Here is a 26,076-nt window from a genome sequence, read left to right as displayed (position 1 = left end):
ACAGCCCTTTACAACCAGAAGGATTAGATTGTTTCCTTTCGCTAAGTGCTAAGCTATGAAATGTCTCTCTTAATGGGCGCTTGAAGTGACATAAAATCATGTTTGTTCTTCAGGCTAGTTTCAAGCTTATTAAACTTTGGAATACCCAATTGATTTGATGCCATTATATTACAGTCCATAGTTTGTCCATCGTATGCAGGAAATTGCACTTTTTCTATCAAATTGAAGCAATTTGTTATACTCTTCACTGCCGTTAGGGAGCGCTGAAATATGAAAACTTTGAATTTGTGTGATGCAATGATGATTGTGTTGCAAATATAGTATCTGATATTATAGAAAGAAGTGCAAATTCCGTTATTTGATTTTGGGTTTGGATTAAAGTGTATTCACATGTACTATTAGTTTTCATTTAGGTCATATTTTATGCTGTTGGTTAAGTGCACAGATTTAATTTGCGGTTACTTGTCAGTCATGTTTGTTATGGAAATGAGGTACAATTCCTTTTGATTTTCGTTAATAATCCTATTCATAAATTTCATGATAAAAGTTATTGAAACATCGTATGGTACTCCATCCCTTTTACCGTTCAATTTCGATTTTTTTTGGAATTGCATTTCCTAAGGGCTTTACGAAGAGCACCATCAAAAGTAAATTCCCGCACTCTATTCGTAATGCTGTGGTGAGTATTGCATTGTGGTAGGGCTGATATCCTAATTATGTTTAAAAAAAATCAAAATATTAATGTGACATTAAATTGAAGTCATCAAAACAAAACGATTGTGATGATTTTTAATTATAGCACATATTAAAAATTTCAAGTAAATGTCACCAAGTAAAGAAATGAAAATTATATCAAGACTTTTAAAATGTTTTTAACTTAGCTGAAAGTATTTATCTCCCCTCCCCCTTTCCACTATCTTGATCGCCCGTCTAACATTTCTGAATTGTTAACGGTTTTGAATACAGTCGAAAAGTTTTAATGTCAGTGATAAATTAATCATTTCAATGGCTAATTCATCACTGACATTATTACGAGTTGGGGAGAAGGATGAAGCAGCTTTAATTCTCAAGATATATATTGCGGCTAGAGAGATTTAAAAGTCTGTGCAGTAACTTGGATCTAAATTTATAAAATTTATTATTATTATTACGTGACACCTCCAGGGAGTCCAAGGACTCATCGTGGGTGGACACACTACTCTACTTCGCTAAACACATCTCATTCTCTCATCTTCTACTTAATTCTCCACAATGACACTACTACCATCAATGCTATCTATCGCCCATCACCACCAACAATAGTATTTTTTGTCTGTAAATTGTGTGTGTTCTGAAGGCCGATTTGTTTGTACAAGAACAAATCAGAGCAACTCCTTTCAGATTCATTTAAAGAAAAAGTTGATATTTTATAAAAAAAAAAAAAAAAAAAAAAAATCAGTTAATACCTTTTATTCCCTTATAGGGAGTAGGCGAGGCCTTTATACCCTATCTAGCTTTTGGTGACTGAGTGGGCAGTTCATTCTCCACTGGTAGCCAATCAGAGATAGCAGGCCCATGTCTATCACTAATTATAGGTAGCACCGATGAAGAGGCTGGCAAACAAGTGCTGCCATCTCCTGTTACCTAACCCTAAGAAGATATGTTACTGTCTGAAATAATGTGGGTACTACGGTCGATTTTCTTGAGTTTATGGGATAAAAAAGCAGGAGGAAAAACCCGCTTTCCCTAGCCAGAGATTGACTAACTCGGGAATCAATTGAAGAAAGGCTTAGAAAAAGTTCCCCAGTATGCGACTAGACTTTAACTTAAGTCTGACTTCAAGTGACCAAGCACAGAGAGTGCAAGCACCACTTCCACTGAGCTACACAGGCCTTGAATTAACTGATTGCTCTTATCTCTCCATCACTGTTGTTGAACAGATCTTGCTAAATAATTTAAAAAACTCATAATTCTACATTTCTTGAATTGTTATTATTAATTTCTGAAAAATTAATTTGAATATATCTTGCTCTCTCATGCAAAAATGATTATCAAATCATGCCTTAACTTAAACCCATATTCATAGTTTTGATACTCACCACACTCAGGTAATGCATTCCACTCACAAATCACTCTATGCAAAAAAAAGAAAAAGTACTCTAAATAAAGTACTCATTTTTGATCCAGTAAATTTATATCTTCATGCAATATTCAGATTGAATCTCGCTCCTTCTCCAAAAGCAATCTATAATTTATCAGAATTAAATAGTGTGGGATATACACCCCTGGAATATCAGTGGTGTATATTCCAGGTATGCGGTGCACGTTCATGGAATAGCAATATCACCGATATTATATTTTGCACTCATTCCTATTAATGACTCCTAATATTTCCCTGCTTTGGGGGTGATTCCTAAAATTAAACACAGTATACTAATACTTCATGAAGAGGACACTTTTTGATTCATAAACATTTAATCACATCCATATGAGTCTAAAAAGGAAAGCTTTCGACCAGTGCATACTTCCTGTCCTAACATGGAGGAGAAACATGGACGTTAACAGAAGCCCTAAACAAAAAGCTGAGAACAACACAACATCACATGGAAAGAAGTATGCTAAAAATAACATTAAGAGATAGGAAGACAAATACCTGGATAAGATCTCAAACAGGTGTCATGGATATTGTAAAATACATTAAACAGGCTAAGTGGAGATGGGCTGGCCATATTGCCAGATGCAGTGATGGGAGATGGACTAGAAAAACAGCACAGTGGAGACCAATGTATGGAGCAAGACAAAGAGGAAGACCGAGAAGAAGGTGGAAGGATGAACTGGAACAAATTTCAGTAGTGAGATGGATGGGAGAGGCAGAAAACCGAGTGATCTGGAAAATCATGGGGTAGACCTTCGTCCAGCAGTGGACAGAACCTAAAGGTTGAAGAAGAAGAACCATATAATAATAAGTCTCTTGCAACAGTTCTCATGCCCAGTTTGGTTAACAAAAAAAAATTTTTTTGTCAAAGGCGATATGAGCCATCTAGTTAAATTAGATTGTCCTTGAGTATGTAGCTGCCTGTTATCAGTGGTTAGTAAGGGCTTAAATATGCTAGCAAAATAATTTCAATATATTGAACACAATATATGCTTCCTTCTACCACTGACAGATTTGGAGGGGAGAGGACAATAGGAATGATTTCTCCTTCCCAAAGTAATGACTGTAAATGAATTCGAGAGGTATGATAGGTGTTTATGAATAATTGTTATTGTAGGCCTCCCACAATGAGTGATCAATCTTAATGGAGGTGCCTAAAATATAAGTATATATATATTAATAAAACATGTGAGAAGAAAAGAAAGTAATGTAGCTTCTTGTACTTTCCCACCCTTCAGAAAACCTTTTTTGTTCAAAATTAGAATCTAGGTTTTCACTTGGCTTTTGTTTTTTATCAAAGATCCATCACACACACACACAAAAAAAAAAAAAAAAAAAAAAAATTCTCTGCATACCTAGGACAATGTAGTGATGTCAGTCACCTTCAGTATTATGCAAAAAAAGTATAGCCCCGACTGGATGTCAAATTATTATATGTTTGGATCTAATTTCTTGTAAACTGAATTTTGGAGAAGAGGAGGGATTTATGGGAAAAAGTCAGGGGGTTGGGAGTAAAGGGGGTGCGAGCCATTTCGACAGGCGTCGTCTTCAGAACTCGTGTGGAAAGTGGAGGCTATGTCATATCAGAACAAGATAGACAAAATCACTATGAAAAACACAACACCCCCACATCACACGTACCCTTGTATGTTCGGCTAAATCAAAACCTACAAAGATGGTTACCCGATATGGCCAATAGTCTCTTACAAAATCGCCACCACATCATCCTTTTCGAAATTCATAGCCAAACTACTCAAACCGTTACTTACAACGTCAAAATCTATGATAAAAAACACAGAAGACTTTTTCCAAAAAATAGATATAGCCTCCACTTCCCCCACGAGTTCTGAAGACAATGCCTGTCGAAACAGCTCACACCCTTTTACTCCCACCTGTGACTTTTTCCCATAAATCCTTCCTCTTTGCCAAAAAAATAATTTCTATCTTCAGATCTTTCTCCCCCCCCCCTTCCCAAATGCTCTCTACCCACCCTTAATAATAATATACATATAAAAAAAACAGGTTTTTCAAATAATTCCCTCACATTACTTTTACCTCCACTTTCGCCCCAAAAAAAACCCCTTCCTTTAACAGCTTAACAACAGATGAATGCATTTCATTGGGATAAGGAGACAGAAAAATAACATCCAAAAAGGTATGCCCAAATTTTTTTTCCTATATTATTATTATTATTCATGTATTAGCTTTATAACACTTCAGTAATGCCCTAAAATTTGGGTAAAGAACCAGTGACATTGTAAAAAAAAAGGGGCACTCCTAAACGAAAGTAGGCTATATTAGCCATTAAAATAATACTTGCTAAGATTGTTTGACATAAGTTCTGCTCTTCCTTGTTTCCACTTCTGGCATCCTGATGTTGCCATGTAGCATCACCCAAAGAAAAGGCAGACCTTTTGTCATCAGTCTTTTCCTCTAACTTTTATTACTAAGGCAAATCATAGAAATACTACTAACTGATTGTAATCTGTGTGTAAAGGATTAAGTGCTGGGAGAAACATGAGTTTCTCTCAGCTTAGTGGAGTAAAACAGTACTTAGAAAGAATTTAAATTAATATTTTATTCTTCTCATATTTCATCTGTCACTGGGACATCAGGGAGTACAATATACCACACAAAGGTAACACAAAACTAAGTGAAACACGTGGATGAAAGACTGGTCCTAACTATTTGGGGCATCTGTTTGCTGCCTAGGATGTAAACTGGAATCTCGAAGTATTAGTTTCCCCATATTTTGGAAAGGTTAATACAACCATATTCATTCAAATTAGACTGATTTCTGAGAGCAGGTGGAGATTCTAAAAACACTCTTTCTCTTCTAAATTTACTACAGTGCAGCAATTATGGTCTGTTTTCCAATTAATTCTGTGAGACATATCCTAGCATAGTGTCATCATCATCAAATTCCTGCCATGTACCCTCAAGGGGTGTACAGGATATGATAGTACTACATGAAAAAAATTACATCATTATTAATTTCCTATCTCCAGTTTTCCTCAAATCAGTCTGTTACTTGTCAAGACTCCAACATTATCAGATCTTATATTTCTATCGTCTAAGGCACTTTGTACCATATCAATCCACTTATATCTTGGTCTTCCTCTGGGTCATTTTGCTGCCACCCTGGCAGAGAACACTTGTTTTGCTAATCTTTCCTCGCCCATTCTGTTTAAGTGACCCACCTGAGATTAGCTCTGCTAACGCATTCCTGGATGCTGACAATGTCAAGTTTTTTCCTAATATCCTCGTTTTTAATATGATATTGCCATTGATGCCATCTGTTCACGCCTATAATCTTTCTCAGGACTCTCATATCTGTGGTCTCTAGTCTTTGGTCAAGTGTTTTACTTCTGACCCAGCTCTGAGATCCATAAGTTAAAACTGGTTTGAACACTGTCTTGTATATAGCTAATTTAGTGTTCCGACTAATTTCTCTCTTATTACATATGAATTTATTCAGTTGACTTCCCACCATACCAGCTTTGCTGATTCTGTTGTCTATTTCTATATTTAATTTACCATCTTCAGTAAAAATCGTGCCTAAATAGCTGAAATGTTTTACTTGTTCCACAGGTTCTCCATTCACAACACAGTTGACATTTTCAATGATTCTGCCTATTTTCATTGTCTTTGTCTTTTTATTGCTGACCTTCATACCATATCTATTACAACAGCTATTCAATTTAGTCAGAGAATCTTGCAGACTTGTAGCAGATTTATTTAGAAGTATAACATCATTCGCATAAAGCAAAGAGCTGACATTAACATCTCCAATTTTGATATCATGTTTAATACCACTTTCCTTCATAATGTGATCCATATAGATAATGAATAACAGAGTGGATAACGTACATCCTTGTCTCACACCAGATTTAACATTAAACCATCTTCCTGTACTTCCTTCAATTGTAACTGCTGACTTACAACTCAAATAAAGACTAAGTATTGCTTGATATGATGCCCCATTGACACCCTATAACTGCAGTATATTGAATAGCTTCTCTCTTGGCACCTTGTCATATGCCTTTTCCAGATCGACAAAACTTAAATATAGATCTTTGTTATATTCCCATGCTTTCTCGATTATTTGTCGTAAAGTGAAGATCTGATCCTGACAGCCTCTATTTGGCCTGAATCCAGCTTGTTCTTCACCAAGCTTTTCTTCCACAATTCTTCTCAACCATTTCTCAAGTATACTTGCATAGATCTTGCCAGGAACACTCAGTAGGGAAATACCTCTGTAATTCTCACATGCAGTCTTATTTCCCTTTTTATATACGTTATATATGGGTACTATGAGAGCTCTACTCCAATCATCGGGAATTCGTCCCTCTGTCCAGGATTTTTTAACTATGCAGTGCAGCCACTGTAAGACTCTTATACCACCATACTTCAGCATTTCTGGCCGAATATCATCTACTCCTGATGCCTTTCCACATTTCAAGCCTTTGATGGCTTTTTCTACTTCAAGTATGGATATGTATTCCTGATTGCATGCCTGGTCAGTGTTTTTTACCACTGTGCTGTCATCACTGCTTGTTTCATTTAGCAGTTTTTCAGAGTAATTACTCCATACTTCAAGGATATCTTTTTCTCTTGTTTTCATGTCACCTTTATCATCTCTGATTCCTTTTACAGCACTTTTTCCTCCATTCTTAAGCTTCTTCAACAACCTCCAGAATATTTTGCCACCGCCTTGATATTTATTTTCTATAAATATCAATGTCAATATCAATATTTCCATGACTTTTGTTTAGCTAGTTTTACATAATGTTTAGTATTCTTGCATTTGTCTCTATATTCTCTAAGAGCACAAGCTGATTTATTTGACAGGAACTTTTGGTATGCTTTCTTCTTTTCCTTCACTGCCTCTTTAACTTCCTGTGTCCACCAAGGAGTTCTGATTTTTTTATCCTTAATGACAACCTCACCACATGCCTCTCTGGCAGAATCAATCAATGTTTTCTTCAGAGTTTGCCACTGAATCTCCAAGGTTTGATTCCTGTTCTCAAACTCTTTCATTTTTTCTTCAATAATCTTTGTGTATTTTAGTCTACAGTTCAAATCTGAGAGCTGCTCAACTTTTATTCACTTTAAAACTTTCTTACATGTTATTCTTTTCAATATGAAATTCAATTTTATCCTGCTCAAGACTAAATAGTGATCACTTCCAATTTCAAATCCTCTGTACACTCTGGTGTCCTGTACCAAGGAGAAAACATCACTATCAACATTAACATAATCAATGAGACTTTTTTTATTTCTTGCCTCTTCTCTCCATGTGAATTTGTGCACATTTTTATGTTGGAACATGGTGTTAGTAATAACCAGTCCATGTCCTGAGCAGAAATCCAACAGATATTTGCCATTATTATTAGCTTTGCTCTTTTCTCCAAATTTTCCCAAAATATTTTTGTATGTCTCACAATCATTTCCTACTCTGCTATTTAGATCCCCAACAAGGACCAACTTTTCATTTTTTTGTGTGTCAGTTGCTTTTTCTAAAACCTCAAAAAATTCCTCCTCTTTTACCTTAGTAGAACCTTCTGTGGGACCATAGGCACAAATAAGTCTCATTGTCCAATTTTCCATTCTCATATTTGCCCACATTACTCTACTTAAGACTGACTGCCATTCAAGAAGATTAGCCTCGTATTTTGTGTTGAATACTATGGCTACTTCTTCTTTTCCTTGATTGCAGTTGTCTGAATATAACATTTTGTATTTATTGCTCAGAACGATCTCACCAGTTTTGGTCTTTTTTGTTTCAGTCACCCCTATTATGTCGATCTGGTACTTATCTAATTTCTCAGCTAGCTCCATTTCTTTGCCATTCAGGCTTCTTACGTTGATAGTACCGATCTTTAACTCTGGTGATGTTGAGTTGGGGTTTATTTTCAGATTTGTTCCAGTAGCTGACTTTTCGCTGTTCGCCCTGGTTCCCTGGCGAAAACAACAGGGGCCTTGTTTAACCAGGTGACACCCCAGCTGGCATGAAATTTTGTCATGTTGTACCATCATTCTATATTTTGGTTTAATCAATAAGAATACAATTTGGTCAGCTAAATCCCAAATTGCCAGCCCATCCTCGTCCGTTCAGTATCCAAGTAGATACCCAACAGGGTGCACCACGAGAAGGTGAGGATTGGACATTAGGTCAGAAGCCCTGGTCGGTTCTCCGCATCCCTTTAAAGGCCATGTGGAGGTCTCCTCTCAGTTATACAGCTTTGACCCTTGAGCACCCCAAGCATAATTGCAAGGCCCAATTGACCATAGTCATGACTTGCAGATGTATTTTTTATGTTCTTCTGTGCATATGTTGGCGATCTTCCATTCAGTTCATAGTTGGCTAACTTGAACAGGGAACTCTATATATTCCCAGAACTTAGAGATGAGGGATTTGGTTTTTAGTGGAGCAGATAAAGATAACTAGTTTCAAGTTGGGCTTGAAGCTGTATGGACCTTTCTTTAAGATTCTGGTTATTTTTCCCATAAAATGCCTTGGGCATAGGTGATGGTGATAGTATTATCAAATCATTATTAATCACTAATGCATCTGAAGAGAAGGTCGAGGATTGGGGGATGTATTGGTTATTTTTTGGTACCATGGGAACTGTAGCTATTAGATAAGGTGTGGTGTATACGATTAAGTTCTGCTGTTGCACGAGTCCTTGCTTGCAGCAGAACTTAATCATAACATGAATCTTACTTTTATCCTTTATCTTGGTAAAAAGATGTGTATCATATGAAAAATAATATACTGTATTATTTTATACTTTCATTTTACTTTTAAAATCTAGGTTAAACTTCTGCAAGAACTTCAGTTTATGACTAATATGACAACACAGTTAAGACAACTTTCTTTTCTAGAACTGTTAAATAAAAAAAGATCTATATCATGTGATACAACTCCAAAACGTTTCAAAAATGATTATAATAATACATCTCATAGAAAAGATGATCAGAATACAGTAATTAACAATGAAGAGGCTTGTGAAAAAGGCACTTTAATAAAAGCAGAAACCGAACTTTTGACTGCTGTAAAATGGAAAACAGTAGTTGGCGAAAACATGAACTCATGTTATGCTATTTTGTTTCCCAAGAAAAAGGCAGATGACTTTTTTAATCTTTTGGAAAAGGAAGTTAAGTATTTCACTGGTGATTTAACAAAAATCCAAGTGCATGGGAAATGGCACCAAATACCAAGAAAACAGGTAAGTTTTAGTCAAGGAATTTTAAATTAGGTTTAATAAATGTTCGTCCTTTCCTTTAATGCTACATGGTAATCAGAACTCATTTTGATAAAATTTTGCAAACTACAACTGTGTTAGGAATAATTACTTTATAATTTTCAATGTTTTGACCTTCATATTAAGGTTATCTGGAATGAACATGGAGAGAGAGAGAAAGATATTACATTTCAGACAGTATGAAAAGTGACAGTGATTTGATCAACTGTTATTCTACTGACCTGACCTCTAGTGAAAAAAAAGAAACCCTACATCAAAGCTATATCCTATTTATAATATCTGCAGAGACTAAATTCTTATTAATACTTTACTAAGCGTTCATTTTAAATTACAATTAGGATTATTAATCCAGGATCTTAGCCTTACCACTATATATGTTAAATTATTCATTAGGCCATCACTATTGCTGTATTAAAAGAATTAATATTAATTTGGTTCCTGAAGATGTTGTAAATAGGATATAGTTTTGACATAGGTTTTTTTTTCCCTCACTAGAGGTCAGGCCAGTAGAATAATGGTTCATCAAATCATTGTATACTTTGGATACATTGTATACATCAAATCATTATATATTTACTGTTTGAAATGTAATATAGGGTGTGTATCTGCACTTCACACACACACATTATTTATATACATATATAGCGTGTGTGTGTCTAAGGTCATTATATAGATAATGACATTAAGAGAGAAAAGAATGGAGGAAGGAGCATTGCTGATGATAACTGATGAACTGCAACCAACCAAAGAGAGAATAAAAGTTCAACTTAAGGTGAAAATACAACATTTGAAGCTATCTGATGTGAGATAGCTTCAAATAGAGGCCAGCAGAATAAAATATACAATTAGATGCTTCTATAAACCAAGGGATGGAAAAGATGATAGGAATAGTATACATCAGCAAATAAACTCAATGAGTGGAAGGCAGGTAATTATTATGGGGGATTTCAACATGGAAACATAGATTGGGGAAGGAAGGAAATGGAATTTATGCAGTTACTAAGGAACAGTTACCTGTGACAACATGGATATACTAGGTATTTAAGAGTGCTTGATATAGTAATGCATCTGAGAATTTGTCTATAACCAATGTTATAGACAAATATACTGATCATATGGTCTTGACTTGGGAAGTGGCTAAATGTGTGGATGGAGTTTTCATTTAAGAGGGGGGGGGGGTATATGTGGAATTACAGAACTGGTAAGTATCGACAAACTTAGAAGATTGCTTGGATCAGTGCCATGGCTTGTGAAACTGCAAGTGATGGATGTTGATAGTACATGGGACATGGTCAAGGAGTGTTTGAGTAATGGCAGACTGCATACCAAGAGTCAGGAGAGTACATCAAGTGGGAGTTAAATGGATGAATATCATCACGCTGGAACTATTAAAAAAAATGTTGAGGGAATTAAAGGAGAAAAGATGACCAGCAGGCATGTGAGCAATACAAGGCACAGACCAGAAGGAAAACCAATGTGGTACGAAATGTAAAAGTGTAGTATGAAAGGAAATTAGCAGTACAGGCTAAGGATAATTCCAAACTGTTCTTTTGATATGCTGCAAGTAAAAGGAACAGTGTTTATGGCAGAATGATTTTAATGAATGCCAATGGTAGAGGTAACTGAATCAGTCAAAATAGTAGAATTACTAAGTGAACACTTTGTAAGAGCATATCATTCAGGTGGAGATATTTTAGGAATGAGAGAGGCAAAGACTTATATGGGAACTGAGGTAAGTGAAATATAGGTGCATAGCATTAGCTTAATGAATGCAGTTATGGGATTAGATGGTATACCAGCTTTAGTTTAACATGAAGGTGCTAGGGAATTGTCAGTGCATTTGACCACATTGTTTAATTTGTCTTAGTTGTGGGTTAGTTCAAAGAAGGGAGGGGGGAGGAAATAGTTCCTTTGAATAAAGGAGGCTCCAAGACTGATGTAGCAAATTACCAACCAATCATCATATCAGGAGTTGTTGTCAAGAGCAAAATACAGGAATGGATAGATGAAAATGGGATACTCTGTATGTGTGTGGGGGGGGGGAAGCAACATGGATTCATGAAGGGTAGATCATGCCTCAGTAACTTGCTCAAGTTTTATAATACAGTGACAGCTGAGTTGGATAAAGGTATTGAGTTTACAGTAATACTTGCTGGACTTTGTAAAAGCCTTTGGCAAGATACCACATGGAATTCTAATCAATAAATTACAGCACATGGGGATGGATATAGGTTTGGTGAGATGAACAAGAAGGTGGTTGATGGAGAGACAGTAGTGTATTCAGGATTAGAGTTACAGAAGAAGGCCTCACTAGTGGCATTTCACAGGGGGCTGCTGCTCCTGTTTAATTTGTGCATTAATGATAATCTGAGAAGAACTGTTCAGTTGTTTGCGAGTGATGCAAAGTTGGGTGAAGCAATAGTTAATAAAGATGCTAAAAGTTGCAGAATGATTTGGATAGACTGGCAGTCTGAACAAAGGAGAATGGTTGTCAGTTTAATGTGACAAAGTATAAGGTTATGCATTTTGGGTTGAAAAGATTACCAGCTGTATACCACATTGATGGAACTGTACTTCAGGAAATTGATGAAGCCAGAGATTTGAGAGTGCTAGTAGATATGAAGTTGAAGTTTAGCAAAAGTGGCTAAATCAGCTCATCAGATTACTTGGTTACTGAAGAATACCTTGACAAGCAGGTTATTATTCCTTTTTATCGAGCCTTGATATGAACCTATCTTGACTACTGTGTGCAGATCTGGTCACTTGGTTTTCGTAGCAATCAGGAAAAGGTGGAGAGGATCCAGAGGCAAGTGACCAAGATGGTAGCAGGTCTATGGAATAAACCATACAAGAACATGTTGAAGATTTCTGGGTTACAGAAGCTGGTTGACAAGCAGTTACATTATTGTTGGTGGGAGAACTAGGGATCATCCTTGGAAACCGGTCAAGAGTGTAGTTATAAGTGCGTTAGAACTCGGTTTTTTTGCTTGGAGAATGAGTGGAATAGGTTGTCAGAGTCTGTTGTGGTGCTGTGAATGAGTTCAAAGCAAAGTATGATAGATACTGTGCAAATGTTGGATAATGCGTGTCATGGTGTTTAACGCCTCCCATGATGAGTAAGTACTCCATGGAGTAACCCATAATAATAATATGAAGGTCAAAACATCAGGAAATTAAAGTAGTAATAAATGTCCAGTTTGATTTCATACTCTATGCCATAGTTTTATAAATTATCTACACGTAAACAAGGTAAAATATTATTTATTAAATATACTGCCAAATATTTCAGTTTGAATTTAACAAATTATCATCAGTGGCTGTTGTTTAAAAACTGTTGTTTAAACAACAGTTTTTTTTACAAAAAAGTAGAATGCAAACAATTGATTTATTCAAAATAGTACAAGCCCCGTGATGTTAAATCGCTAATAGCATTATGCTTTCACTGAAGAAAAGGTTAATCATAAAAGTGTAAAATAAATTCCGTAAATAATTATATAATTTATATTATCATGCAAAAACATAATTTATAATATCATACTAAACAGGTCATTAGATAGATGTAGTATCTAGATAGTTTCTGAACTTCTGTCTTTGTAAATATCATTATTCATCTTAATTTAAAAAAAAAAAGTTCCTTCCCATTACTCTCAAATTCTGCATTATATTATAATCACAATGATAGAATACTTTAATGAACTGTTCATTTAACACCTCCACAATATCCTTCTCAGTGTTTATCATTCTCCCATCATCACTGACCAACATCATCTTCCTCCCATAATAATTCTTCCTTTTGCTGGCTACATATCGAAAAAAAAAACTCTTTAGTGTCATTAGGAAACTGCTGCTCATGCTGCACTTTTGCTACCCTCACTAAGTGAATCACCTTCCTTGCTTGCTGTTTGTACTCCTCATATAACTGATTCTCCACTTATCTTGTTCTGCCTCCACAATGCTTTTTTCTTCTAGATTGCATGCTTCACCCCTTCAGTCATCCCTTTTACACCTACCTTATTTAATCTCCTGACTTTTGGAATACACTCAGTCATTGCCAGATAATTTCTGAATAGAGACCAAGCAGCACTGATTTCCTTCCCATGCAATTCCTCATTCCATGATATTGCTGCAAGCTGCCTCCTGAGTTTGTCATAATCACCTGCTTTATAGTTCTACATATAACTCTTTCCCACAAAGTCCTGATATGGCTGACCATATCAGGACTTCATGGTCACTTTCACCAACCAGAGGATGATGACACTTCATTTCAACATTTGCTGATAAGATATAATCAAATCCAACACCCTTGATCCAAGTGTGGCCTCTGTTACGTACTGCCTATCCCTTAAAAACTCAGGAAATTCATTCTGTTCGGTTCCCCATGTTGTCTCTTCATTCCAGTCTATATTACCATAATGGAAATCACCCATAATGATCACCCTTTACTTATTAGGCAGACCAATTTGTTTGAGCATTTCCTTCTCACTGCCTTCCACATTACCAAGTCTATAGCACCTTACCAGTGAAGCCTTTTGGCTCTTTATTTTAGAGATTACGTTGTACTTAAATGATTTTGATTTAAACCAAAATGAAAATGGAAATTTTAGTATGATATCCATACAAAATTTCATTAAAATCTGTCTATAGATTGGTAGACAAAGCAAATCTAATAGATGTTATGCATTTTGCCAAACACTTAAAAAAATAAAAATAAGCATAAATGATTCACATAATGCTTTACTTACAAATGATGGGAGAATGATAAACACTGAGAAGGATATTGTAGAGGTATTAAATGAACAGTTCATTAAAGTATTCCATCTTTGTGATTTAATATAGAGCACAGATATGCCTATTGATAATGACAAAATGAGAAATAAAAATGTAATATGAGGAAGTTAATTGTTAATTCTGCAAACTTTTGAGTAATGCCTGTAGAGGTTCTAAAATGGTTGATTTAATAGTTGATTATTGGTTTTGTGATATGTACCCTGCAGGAGCATGTGATAATGCTACTTGATTCCATATGAGTGAGTTTATGACTAGTGTCCTGTCAACAATTTTTCTTGAAATAAGTATCACTTATCTGCACTCCAGTATTGTCAGTTTTTATTTCTGCCTACAAGGACACTGCTGACTATCCTGTCCTGTCAGGTGTCTTCTCCCTCCAGGAGATTGACTACCATGTGTCTCCACCATGTGCTATTCTGCACCTCTCTGCTGCATTCCTCATATGAGAGATAGGTCCAGTCTTCTATATTTTTCATCCACTCCAGTCTTTGTCTTCCTCTCTTTCCCTCAACAGTTACTTCAAGAAGTGTCCTTTCTAGGCAGTTATGTCTCAGAATATGTCCAAAATATCTGACTTTTCTCTTTTTAATTTCTTTCATCAGGCTCCTGTTGACGCCTGCCATCTCTAGTACCTCTTCATTTGTCTTTTTTTTTTTTCCATGATATTCTCATAATTCTTTGCAGCATCCACATTTCAAAGGCCTCCAGTTTTTTCACACTCAGATTGGAGAGTGTCCATGTCTCTACTCCATATAATAATGTAGACCATATGTAGCATTTGGAGATTCTTAGTCTTGTTTTCATATTTAATTCTCTAGATGTTAGTAGATTTTTCATACTGTTGAAAGTTGACCTTGCGATTTCAATCCTTTTTCTAATTTCATCTTCTGTCCTGCCATTCTCTGTGATCAAGTGTCCAAGGTATATGTATTTTTGCACCTGTTCTAATTTATTTCCTTTTATATCAATGCATATTTTTGTGAAATTATCATGATTTTTGTCTTTTTAAAGTTGAAACTGCTGTTCGCTATACTTGAGGGTTTCATCTATAAGAGTTTTGAGGTCACATTTGTTTTCAGCTAGAAGAACCATGTCATCTGCATATCTTAGGTTATTAATATTTCTGCCTCCTACAGTGATTCCGTTGAGGTTAATAATTTTATTAAATATTTCTTCTGTGTATAGGTTAAAGAGAATTGGAGAAAAGACACAGCCTTGCCTCACACCTTTCTAAACTGGGAATCCTTCTGAGGTCTCTCTATTTATTCTCAAAGATGCAGTCTGTTCCCAGTAAAGATTAGTTAATAGCGTGATGTCTTTTCCATTCATGCCTATTTTTGAAAGGATTTCAATTAATTGTTCATGTTGGACATTGTCGAATGCCTTTTTGTAATCTATGAAGCAGAGGTACACATATTTTTGTTTTTCTAGATATCTTTCTATGATGGTTCTGACGTTGAAAATACCTTCTCTTGTACCTACATTTTCCTTGAAGCCACTTTGTGTATCATTTATTTCTATGTTTATTTTTCTTTTATTTCTTTCATGAATAATGTATAGGAGGACTTTTGATACTTGACTGATGAGGCTGATTGTCCTGAACTCTTCACATCTTGTAGGTTTTTGTTTTTTTGGGAATTGGAATGAAAATTGAGTGATTAATATCTTTGGGTAGAAATCCAGTCTCGTATATTTTATTGCTGTCTATTTCATTCACCATAAATTCTGTTACTGTGGTGAATGATATAGTCAACGATGTCCTTGAAAGCAGAAATGTGTGAAATGAAAAGCAGGAATCTTTTTTTTTTTTCATTTTGAAAAGATCATGGATTCTTCACAAAATGAAAGTATAGAGCAGACCATTTGCTTTTTTGTATTTTTATTTATATTTATTTGTTGTTTGTTTGTTTACATATGTACTTTCCAGAAACCTTTGGGTACCAAGCATTTAGCATTTGGAACTTTGTACTGTCGTACTGAAGGTTTTAAGATTATTGGTTATTAAAATATAAATATTTACTATTAATTAACTTATTTACTTTAAATCTTGGTTATTACAGTATTATAACTATTTTATTCTTTTAGGTGTCTCATGGGGACACTGGATTGTCATATAAATTTTCTGGTAATAGCATTCCAGCTCTTCCTTGGACACCTTTGCTGTCTGAGCTTCGTGAAATTGTGCAGCAAGTCACCAAAAACAGCTTCAATTTTGTGCTAATTAACAGGTTGGTTAATATGAAAATGGGAATTAAGTATATAGAACTCAGAGATTAGCTTAATCTGTTTTAGTAGTTATGAAAACTTTGAAAAACAATAGCACTGAACATACAAATGCCAGTCTGTTTTAAAATGTAATTAGCCATAGCCTTCACATTCTGCATATCTAGATGTATTTTGTGCCTCTCATTTGTTTTTATCTTCCTCTTACATATTAGACTCATTGGCTTGTCACAACCAAGCAAGTTGTCTTTATGGAAACAAATTAATGCTATGAAAGGGTATTTAATTCTGTCCACATTGTCCGTTATATCTGTCACTTGCATGCATTCTCAGGCTAATTTGTCTCATCTGATATAGAAAGCTGCTTCCTTCATCTTAGATAGAATTCATACTCAGGTCTTCCATTCAAAGGATATCAATTTTTACTGACTGAAATACGGAGGCCTCTTCAGACATGAAAACTCAATCTGTAACACATGTGCTTTATGTAAAAGTGGTTAAGGAAAAAGATATTTGTTGATGTGTTTCTTGAGCAGTGTAAGGAACACTGTCCAAAGAGTAGAGGTCATTTGAATGAAAAAAGATACTTATTAAGTGAAGCTGAACTGTGTGTGTGCGTGTGCGCACGTGCTTTCATGCATCTACAGGCAATGTATACTTTACATACTTGGAGAAAAGCTGAAGAATGATAGGATAATGGGCAGTTTGACAGAGCTTCTTTGGAAATATCTGTAGAAAAGGCATAATACAGAAACAGCATATCTGTGAGAAAGAAGATAATGGCCAATGAGTCTGTGAGAAAATAGTCATCTATTAAACAGATTGCTATTGTCTAGGTAGTATGAAGTATTTGTAGGATCATTTTGAGTGCACAGCCTCAAAATGATTTATTGTAAGGTGGAATGAATTTGAGATTTATATAGTGAGAAATGGTATCTTGAATAGAAAATGGACAGCATGTTTTTTTTTGGAGGCTGTGAAAATTTTAGATTTGATGTATTTTGTGCCATGAAAGGCTAGAAATGTGAGTCAGCCGAGGAAGAAAAATCTTAATTTTGACTGGTTTGGTCTGGTCTGAGTGTTTTAAAAAGTAAGTTGGAGTAGAGAGAGAGAGATTTTTCTTGAATATTTCTTGATGTCACTGATATCAAATATTGATAATTGATATCATCAAATTTATCCTTATCCAACAGGACAGTAGTAATTAGATCATTGTTTAAGATATCATTGGGCTTTTTCAAGTTTGGATTATGAGCACACTAAGGTTTGTCAGATGAAGATTGTGGTATCAACAAAATGGATTGGATTTATGGTTAGTGAAAGAGTCATTGTATAGGAGGAAAGTGTGGGACAAAGTGTTGAACCCTGGAGTATTCCAATATTGTTAGGAAAATCTGAAGAGAAACCAGAGTTCAGAAGGTATACCATAAGTAACTTCTATGCTAAACCTGGTAAGTTACCTTGAAAATTGACTACAAATTTCTTGAAAGCACAGCTTGTGTCCAAGGGTGAATAAGGTGGTTCAGAGATGTGATTAATTGGTATGCTTCCAAGTAATGAAGTTCTTTTTTGACAAGTTGTTGAAAGTTTTTAGTTTGATGATTGATTTTCTTTTTCTTACTTTAGGTGTAAAAAAAGGTTGAATATGATAGATGTAACCTTTCTGACAAATCTTTTTAATAGGATACTCACAAAGAGAATGCCAGATGAATGGAAGAAAAGCTATTTGATACCGTTCAATAAAAATAAAGGATGACTCTGCAAGAGCCATAAAACTTATCTCTCACACATTCAAAATATGAAAGTGAGTGGTCACAAACTCGGCCAGAAATTTACTAGGAAAGGTATAAATATAACAAAAAGAACCTGCAGCTAGTATTTATTAACCTTGAAAACATCTTTGATCAGGTTCCACAGAAACTAATATGTCAAGCACTGAGATCACAGAAGGTCCAAGAATATTATTAACCAAGTGAAAGATGTGTACTAGAATGTCCCAACCAAAGTGAGAGGCCAGCAAAGAATTGGAAATCGGGGTGAGTGTACATCAAGGATCAGCACTAAGGCAATTTTTAACTTAGTCATGGACTACCTTAACAGCACACATTCAGTAAACTTGCCCCATGGGATATTTTCTACATGATGAGCAATGATCCAGAAAACTTAGTTGATGCTAGTGGAGAACAGCACTGGAAACTGGTGGCTTAAACAAATCCCACTCAAAAAGTTGATAACTTTAAGTACCTGGGCTCAATCTGCACAAAAGAAGACACCATTGTCCCAGACATCAAACATCACATGAACATTGGCTGGATGAAATGGAGAGTGCCATCTGGAGTATTATGTGAAGAAGGATGCATGTACAAGTAAAGAGAAATATATATGCAACTCCATATATAATGGCATACTTGCCATTATATATGGAGTGCAATGTTGGTCTCTTAGAAACTGTTGTGTGACTATCATCATCATCAAATTCCTGCCATGTACCCTCAAGAGGTGTACAGGATATGATAGTACTACATGAAAAATTTACATCATTACCAACTTCCTATCTAATTTTTCTCCAAATCATCTGTTACTTGTCAAGATTCCAACATTAGCAGATCTTATATTTCTATCATCTAAGGCACTTTTGGCTGTATCAATCCACCTATATCTTGGTCTTCCTCTGGGTCGTTTTCTGCCAACCTGGCAGAGAACACTTGTTTTGTTAATCTTTCCTCTCCCATTCTGTTTAAGTGAGCATATCACCTGAGCAGATTAGCTCTGCTAAAGCATTCCTGGATGCTGACAATGTCAAGTTCTTTCCTGATATCCTTGTTTTTAATATGATATTGCCATTGATGCCATCTGTTTGTACCCCCTGATCTTTCTCAGGACTCATATCTACGGTCTCTAGTCTTTGGTCAAGTGTTTTATTTCTGGCCCAGCTCTCAGATCCATAAGTTAAAACTGGTTTGAACACTATGTTGTATACAGCTAATTTAGTGTTCCGACTAATTTCTCTCTTATTCCATATGAATTTATTCAGTTGACTTCCTACCATACCAGCTTTGTTGATTTTGTTGTCTATTTCCATATTTCATTTACCATCTTCATTAAAAATCGTGTCTAAGTAGCTGAAATGTTTTACTTGTTCCACAGGTTTTCAATTCACAACACAGTTGACATTTTCATTGCTTCTGCCTATTTTCATTATCTTTGTCTTTTTATTGCTGACCTTCATACCATATCTATTACGACAGTTATTCAATTTAGTCAGAGAATCTTGCAGACTTGTAGCGGATTTATTTAGAAGTATAACATCATATGCATAAAGCAAAGAGCTGACATTAACATCTCCAATTCTGATATCATGTTTAATACCACTTTCCTTCATAATGTGATCCATATAGATAATGAATAACAGAGGGGATAATGTACATCCTTGTCTCACACCAGATTTAACATTAAACCATCTTCCTGTACTTCCTTCAATTCTAACTGCTGACTTACAACTCAAATAAAGACTAAGTATTGCTTGATATAATGTCCCACTGACACCATATAACAGTAGCGTATTGAAGATCTACAAAACTTAAATACAGATCTTTGTTATATTACCATGATTTCTCGACTATTTGTCGTAAAGTGAAGATCTGATCCTGACAGCTTCTATTTGGTCTGAATCCATTTTCTTCCACAATTCTTCTCAACCGTTTCTCAAGTATACTTGCGTAAATCTTACCAGGAACACTCAGTAGGGAAATATCTCTGTAATTCTCACTTTCGGTTTTATTTCTCTTTTTATATATGGGCACAAGAGCTATGCTGCAATCATCGGGAATTTGTCCTTCTGTCCAGGCCTTCTGAATTATGCAGTGCAGCCATTGTAAGACTTTTATACTTCCACACTTCAGCATTTCTGGTGGAATATTATCAACTCCTGCTGCCTTTCCACATTTCAAGACTTGGATGGCTTTTTCTACTTCAAGTATGGATATGTATTCTTGACTGCACATGCCTGGTCAGTGTTTTTTACTACTGTGCTATTACTGTTTGTTTCATTTAGCAATTTTTCGAAGTAATTACTCCATACTTCAAGGATATCTCTTTCTCCAGTTTTCATGTCACCTTTATCATCTGTAATTCTTTTACAACACTCTTTCCTCCATTTCTGAGCTTCTTAAACAACCTCCAGAATATCTTGCCAACTTCTTGATATTTATTTCTATGTTCATACCAAAGTCTTCCCATGAGTTTTGTTTAGCTAGTTTTGCACAGTGTTTAGCTTTCTTACATTTGTCTCTATATTCTCTAAGAGCACAAACTGACTTATTTGCCATGAACTTTTGATAAGCTTCCTTCACTGCCTTTTTGGAGTTCTGATTTTTTTTATCCTTGCAGACAACCGCACCACATGCCTCTCTGACTGAATCAATCAGGGTTTTCTTCAAGGTTTGCCACTGAATCTCCAAGGTTTGGTTCTTGTTCTCAAACTCTTTCATTTTTTCTTCAATAATCTTTATGTATTTTAGTCTACAGTTCACATCCGAGAGCTACTCAACTTTTATTCGCTTTAAAACTTTCTTACACATTCTTCTTTTCAAAATAAAATTCAATTTTATCCTGCTCAAGACTATATAGTGATCACCTCCAATTTCAAATCCTCTGTACACTCTGGTATCGTGCACCAGGGAGAAAACATCACTATCGATTCCTTGTTCTTATTCCTTGCCTCTTCTTTCCATGTGAATTTGTTAACATTTTTATGTTGGAACATGGTGTTAGTAATAACCAGTCTATTTCCTGAGCAGAAATCCAACAGGTATTTGCCATTATTATTAGCTTTGCTCTTTTCTCCAAAATTTCCCAAAATATTTTTGTATGTCTGACAATCATTTCCTACTCTGTTATTTAGATCCCCAACAAGGACCAACTTTAACTTTTTCATTGTGTCAGTTGCTTTCTCTAAAGCAGTGGTTCTTAACTGGTGTCCCGCGAAAGGTGAATAGGTGGTCCGCGAGTTCTGGAATTTGTCATTTTTAAATTAATTTAATGATGGTTTAATTCATGTTTAATTAATAATTAATTATCAGTTATTGATTAATAATAAAAATCAGCTAAATTACCAATTAATTATTAATTTATGCATTACGAAATAACCAAGGTGTTCTGTGAAAATTTCAGGATTTGTGAAGTGTTCCATCGTCGAAAAAAGTTTGAGAAACTCTGCTCTAAAGCCTCAAAAAATTCCTCCACTTCTATCTTAGTAGAACCTTCTGTGGGACCATAGGCACAAATAAGTCTCATTGTCCAGTTCTCCATTCTGATATTTGCCCACATTACTATACTTGAGACTGCCTGCCATTCAAGAAGATTAGCCTTGTATTTAGTGTTGAATACTATGGCTACTCTTTCTTTTCCTTGATTGTCATTGCCTGAATATAACATTTTGTATTTATTGCTGAGAAAGATCTCACCAATTTTTGTCTTTTTTGTTTCAGTCACCCCTATTATGTCGATCTGGTACTTATCTAATTCCTCAGCTAGCTCCATTTCTTTGCCATTCAGGCTTCTTACGTTGATAGTACCGATCTTTAACTCTGGTGATGTTGAGTTGGGGTTTATTTTCAGATTTGTTCCAGTAACTGACTTTTCACTGTTTGCCCTGGTTCCCTGGCACAAACAATGGAGGGTGTGGGGACTTTGTGTAACCTAGGCAACGCCCCAGCCGGTATGAAATTCTGTCATGTTGTACCATCATTCTATATTTTGGTTTAAGCCGATAAGAATACAATTTGGTCAACTAAATCCCAAATTGCCAGCCTATTCTCATTCGTTCAGTATCCAGGTAGATACCTAATAGGATGCACTACGAGAAGGTGAGAATTGGACATTAGGTCAGAATCTCTGATCAGTTCTCCGCATTCCTTTGAAGGCTATGTAGAGGCCTCCTCTCAGTTATACAGCTTTGACTCTTAAGCACCCCTTGTGTGACTATTGAACTTCAAATTCCTATCAGCCATGATTCCCTAGCCTCATCAGTTTCTTATAGCATAACTGCACTAAAATGTTATCATGCCAAAGTGCTTTTATATATTTATTAACATTGAACTAAGAACCATTTTCAGTTGCCCATATTTCAATTTCCAGTATCTTCTGAATATCAGTGGCATCCCTCATTGCCCTTCCTAATGTCATTAATCTATAGATTGCACAACACCGATCCAAGTACTGAACCATGGAGTACATCACTGGTCATCTTAAATTTGACAGATTCTCACCCACCATATACCACTTCCTGATACCTGTCTGACAACCATTCCAAGGCAAGAGTTTATATTCCAAACTTATATTCTCCACTCATGTTCAACAGCTTTTCATGTGGTATTCTATCAGATGCCTTTATAAAATCCAACTGTATTGGCATATTCATTCCCTTTATCCAACCCATCCATAACATTTAAAAATAATTAAATTTGAGTAGCTTTTTTGATCTAATATCAGAATAGCTCTGATATTAGATCAGAGATATTAAACTTAGCTCTTTGCTTTATGCAGATTGTATTGCACTCCTAAATGCATCCAGTGCAAGTCTGTAGGATTGTCTATCTAAATTTAATAACAGCTGTAACAAATTTGCCATAAAAACTGGAAAATTAACTCAATTTTGTATCAATTTTCTAGTCAAGTGAATTGACCAAAAAGACACCTGTTCATTATTTCACACCAAAACATGGTATGAATGTAAGTTTAAAAACCTTATGAAATTCTTATCAACCACCCTAGTCTTAACAGTGATGATGGTTTAAAAATCCCAAAAATATGGATGGCCCATATTCTACCCACATAACCTTTTGTTCTAAGAGTTCATTTTAAATTATAATTAGGACTGTTTATCTAGGATCTTAGCCTTAACACTACATATATTAAATACTTGTTTAAGTCACAACTATTGCTGTATTAATATGAACTTGGTTTCCGAGGATGTTATAAATAGGATTTTTTTTTTTTTCCACTAGAGATCAGGCCAGTAGAATGATCGTTGATCAAATCATTGTCACTTTGGCATACTGTTTGAAATGTAATATAGCCTCTCTCTATATATACATATATTCCAGATAATGACCTTAATGTGAAGGTTGAAACATTGGGAAATTAATTATTCCTAACACCTAACATGGTTGTGGTCCCCATAATTTCATCAGTGAATGCTGATGACTGTGTAACATTAAAAATAAATAAATGCCAGTATTTTTTTCTACAGTCAACTGTATAGGGAACTGATAGAAACCAAAGGAATAGTTTTAGTGTGGGGTTTGTTATATTGAATTTCTTTTAAGTATAATATTGATGTATATGCATTATTGTTGATATCAGCTGTGTATAAGAAATTTTTTAGTCAGCAAAACTAATCTGTCAGATGGGAAATTTATATTGTGTGATCTCTCAAAAATTAAAAAAATAATAATAAATATCATACTTGAAAGTACCAAACTTTCAAGTATGTCTGTCCACTTGTATCATTAGTGTGAAGACTGCCAAGAAATATAAATATTTTGTAAATTTACTTGTCTGTTTTTTAGGATTTTATTTATTAGGCATATTTTTATTTAGATATAAAGATGGAGAAGACTATATTGGTGAACATAGAGATGATGAACGAGATCTTTCAGCAGATGCACCTATTGTATCCTTATCCTTTGGTCAGCCTAGAGAATTTCTATTTCGGCATAAAGACTGCAGAGGAAAAAATGCCACTCGACAGATACAACCAGTGAAGATAGTTTTAGAACACGGTAGTATGCTAATAATGAAACCACCAACTAATCACTTTTGGTATCATTCATTACCTAAACGGAAAAAAATTATTCACCCAAGAATTAATTTAACTTTTAGAAAAATTGTGAGGAATTAGTGTAGTATATATCTTTCAGCAGTTTACATTAAACAGAAGTAAGGAAGTTTGAGAAGAAAATATTCCATTCTTACTTAAAAATGTTGTTAAATCCCCCTCCCATTACAACCAGTGATTTTTTTTTAAGATTTTATTAAATAAAGTGATTTTGGTAGCAATGATTTGTTTTATTGTATTCACTCCATTAGACAGTGTTAATTTAAAAAGAATACTTAATATCAATATATGGCAAAAATCACTGTGAAGTGGACAAGATAAAATGTTTAGTGGTATATTGCTATAGACCAGGGAACACAGAGGATTATGACAAGCAAAAAATGTTTAGGCAGATTGGTTTGGTGAATGCAAAGTGAGTGATTATTATAGGTGATTTTAACTATAGCAGTATAAATTTGGCAGAGGAAGCAGCATATAGTAGTAAGGGAGATGTAATTTCTGTAATTCTTGAGGGGCCAATTTCTCAGACAATATGTAGTAAAGGGAAATATGAAGATTGAAGGAAACATTGATATAGAGTTTTAGATTTGGCCCTTGCATCAGAGGAGCTGATTATAACTGAGATGTGAATATTGCCCCCCCCCCCCCTGCTGGTGAGAGAGTGAACATAGTCTTGACTTGGAGGTTGAATAGACATGCAGAAATTTCAAAGAGAAAAGAATTCATGGAATTATAAGCAGCCAGCTATAATATACTTGGAAATAAGCTAGGCAGGTCCATAGATGAATTGCAAGAGAGATGTCAGCAGTGCATGGGAGATAGTGAAGAAATAATTATCAACAACAATGGCAGATAGCATTCCTGAAATAAATAAAAAAAGATACAAAGATTTGGTGTAAAGCAGATGACTAATGAAATCAAACTGGAACTGAAGATAAAAAAAATATGTTTTTGGAAAAAGTATAAACAGAGAGAGAGAGAGAGAGAGAGAGAGAGATGGAGAGCAGTTGCATGAGAATTGTAAGATTTAGGCCAGAAAAGTGACTAGCGTATAATATGGAAGGCAAAAATGGAATACGAAGAAGATTAACTCTACAGTTCTAGGAAAATTGCAAGCAATTCTTTCAATTTTTATGTAGCCACTAGCAGGAGAAATTATTGTAGATGAATGATTGTTAGATGGAAAAGGAAGTAAGTGGTGCTGTTTAATGATCAGTTTGGGCATTTTATCCTGGAGGAATGGGAAGAATTGAAGGCTGAGAAGTGCATGAATGAAGAGAATGTGTTTCGAATAATAAGTATTCTGAAGGTCAAGGCCCTGGGACTAGATAGGATTTCACTGCATGTTTTGAGAGAATGTGCTAAGGAACTACAGCTCCATTGACCTAACTGTTTAGTAAAAATAACTATTGGGAAAGTGCCCAATGAGTGGAATGTGGGTGAGATAATTCCATTTCATAAGGGTGATGGTAAGTATCAAACTATAGGCCAGTTTGCATTTCTTCTGTGGTTGTTGATTGATATAAAAAATTGGGCAGAATTATCTGTGAAAGTCATCATTGATTTGTTAAAAGGCCACTCTGATTTCAGTAATTTCCTTGTCTTTTATAATAAAGTGGCAAGAGCAGTTGGTGGTGCTAGTGAACGTGGCGGTTGTGTTGAGTTACGTTAGAAAACGTGTTTGTAAATTAAAGTATAGTATGACTTTTTGTTGCAAATTGTGCTTTGGTTGGATACAAGTGTCCTTCAGTGGTGTTATTGTTTGAAACTCTATTGTATATATTGTATTTTTGCTGCTGTTTGTTTCACTACAGCGTCTAAAG

At 35.2% G+C, this 26,076-nt stretch overlaps 1 protein-coding gene across 2 annotated transcripts; it reads left to right on the top strand.

Annotated features, from left to right (window-relative positions):
- The first annotated feature begins 252 nt into the window (after nucleotides 1-252).
- Nucleotides 253-24,474, top strand: LOC150109991 (DNA oxidative demethylase ALKBH2-like). Of its 2 annotated transcripts, none has more exons than XM_090390477.1 (4): nucleotides 253-679; nucleotides 8,953-9,366; nucleotides 16,276-16,418; nucleotides 24,016-24,474. In XM_090390477.1, the coding sequence occupies exons 1-4, from the start codon at nucleotides 563-565 to the stop codon at nucleotides 24,314-24,316; spliced, it is 975 nt and encodes a 324-aa protein (XP_090246603.1). In that variant the 5' UTR covers nucleotides 253-562; the 3' UTR covers nucleotides 24,317-24,474. The 2 variants fall into 2 exon arrangements, with proteins under 2 accessions (XP_090246603.1, XP_090246610.1); XM_090390484.1 differs by having other exon boundaries at nucleotides 255-491.
- The last annotated feature ends 1,602 nt before the right edge of the window (nucleotides 24,475-26,076 follow it).

Source organism: Typopeltis vanoorti, chromosome 1, assembly GCF_054136105.1.
Source record: "Typopeltis vanoorti isolate ZY-2024b chromosome 1, IOZ_Tvanoo_1.0, whole genome shotgun sequence".
NCBI lineage: Eukaryota > Metazoa > Arthropoda > Arachnida > Uropygi > Thelyphonidae > Typopeltis > Typopeltis vanoorti.
This window is presented reverse-complemented; position numbering and strand designations above follow the sequence as displayed.

Coding starts and splice junctions, on each gene's coding strand:
- LOC150109991 (XM_090390477.1), top strand. CDS start 563: ATGGTACTCCATCCCTTTTACCGTTCAATTTCGATTTTTTTTGGAATT. Junction 680..8,952: donor ACTCTATTCGTAATGCTGTG/GTGAGTATTGCA, acceptor TTTAAAATCTAG/GTTAAACTTCTGCAAGAACT. Junction 9,367..16,275: donor ACCAAATACCAAGAAAACAG/GTAAGTTTTAGT, acceptor TTATTCTTTTAG/GTGTCTCATGGGGACACTGG.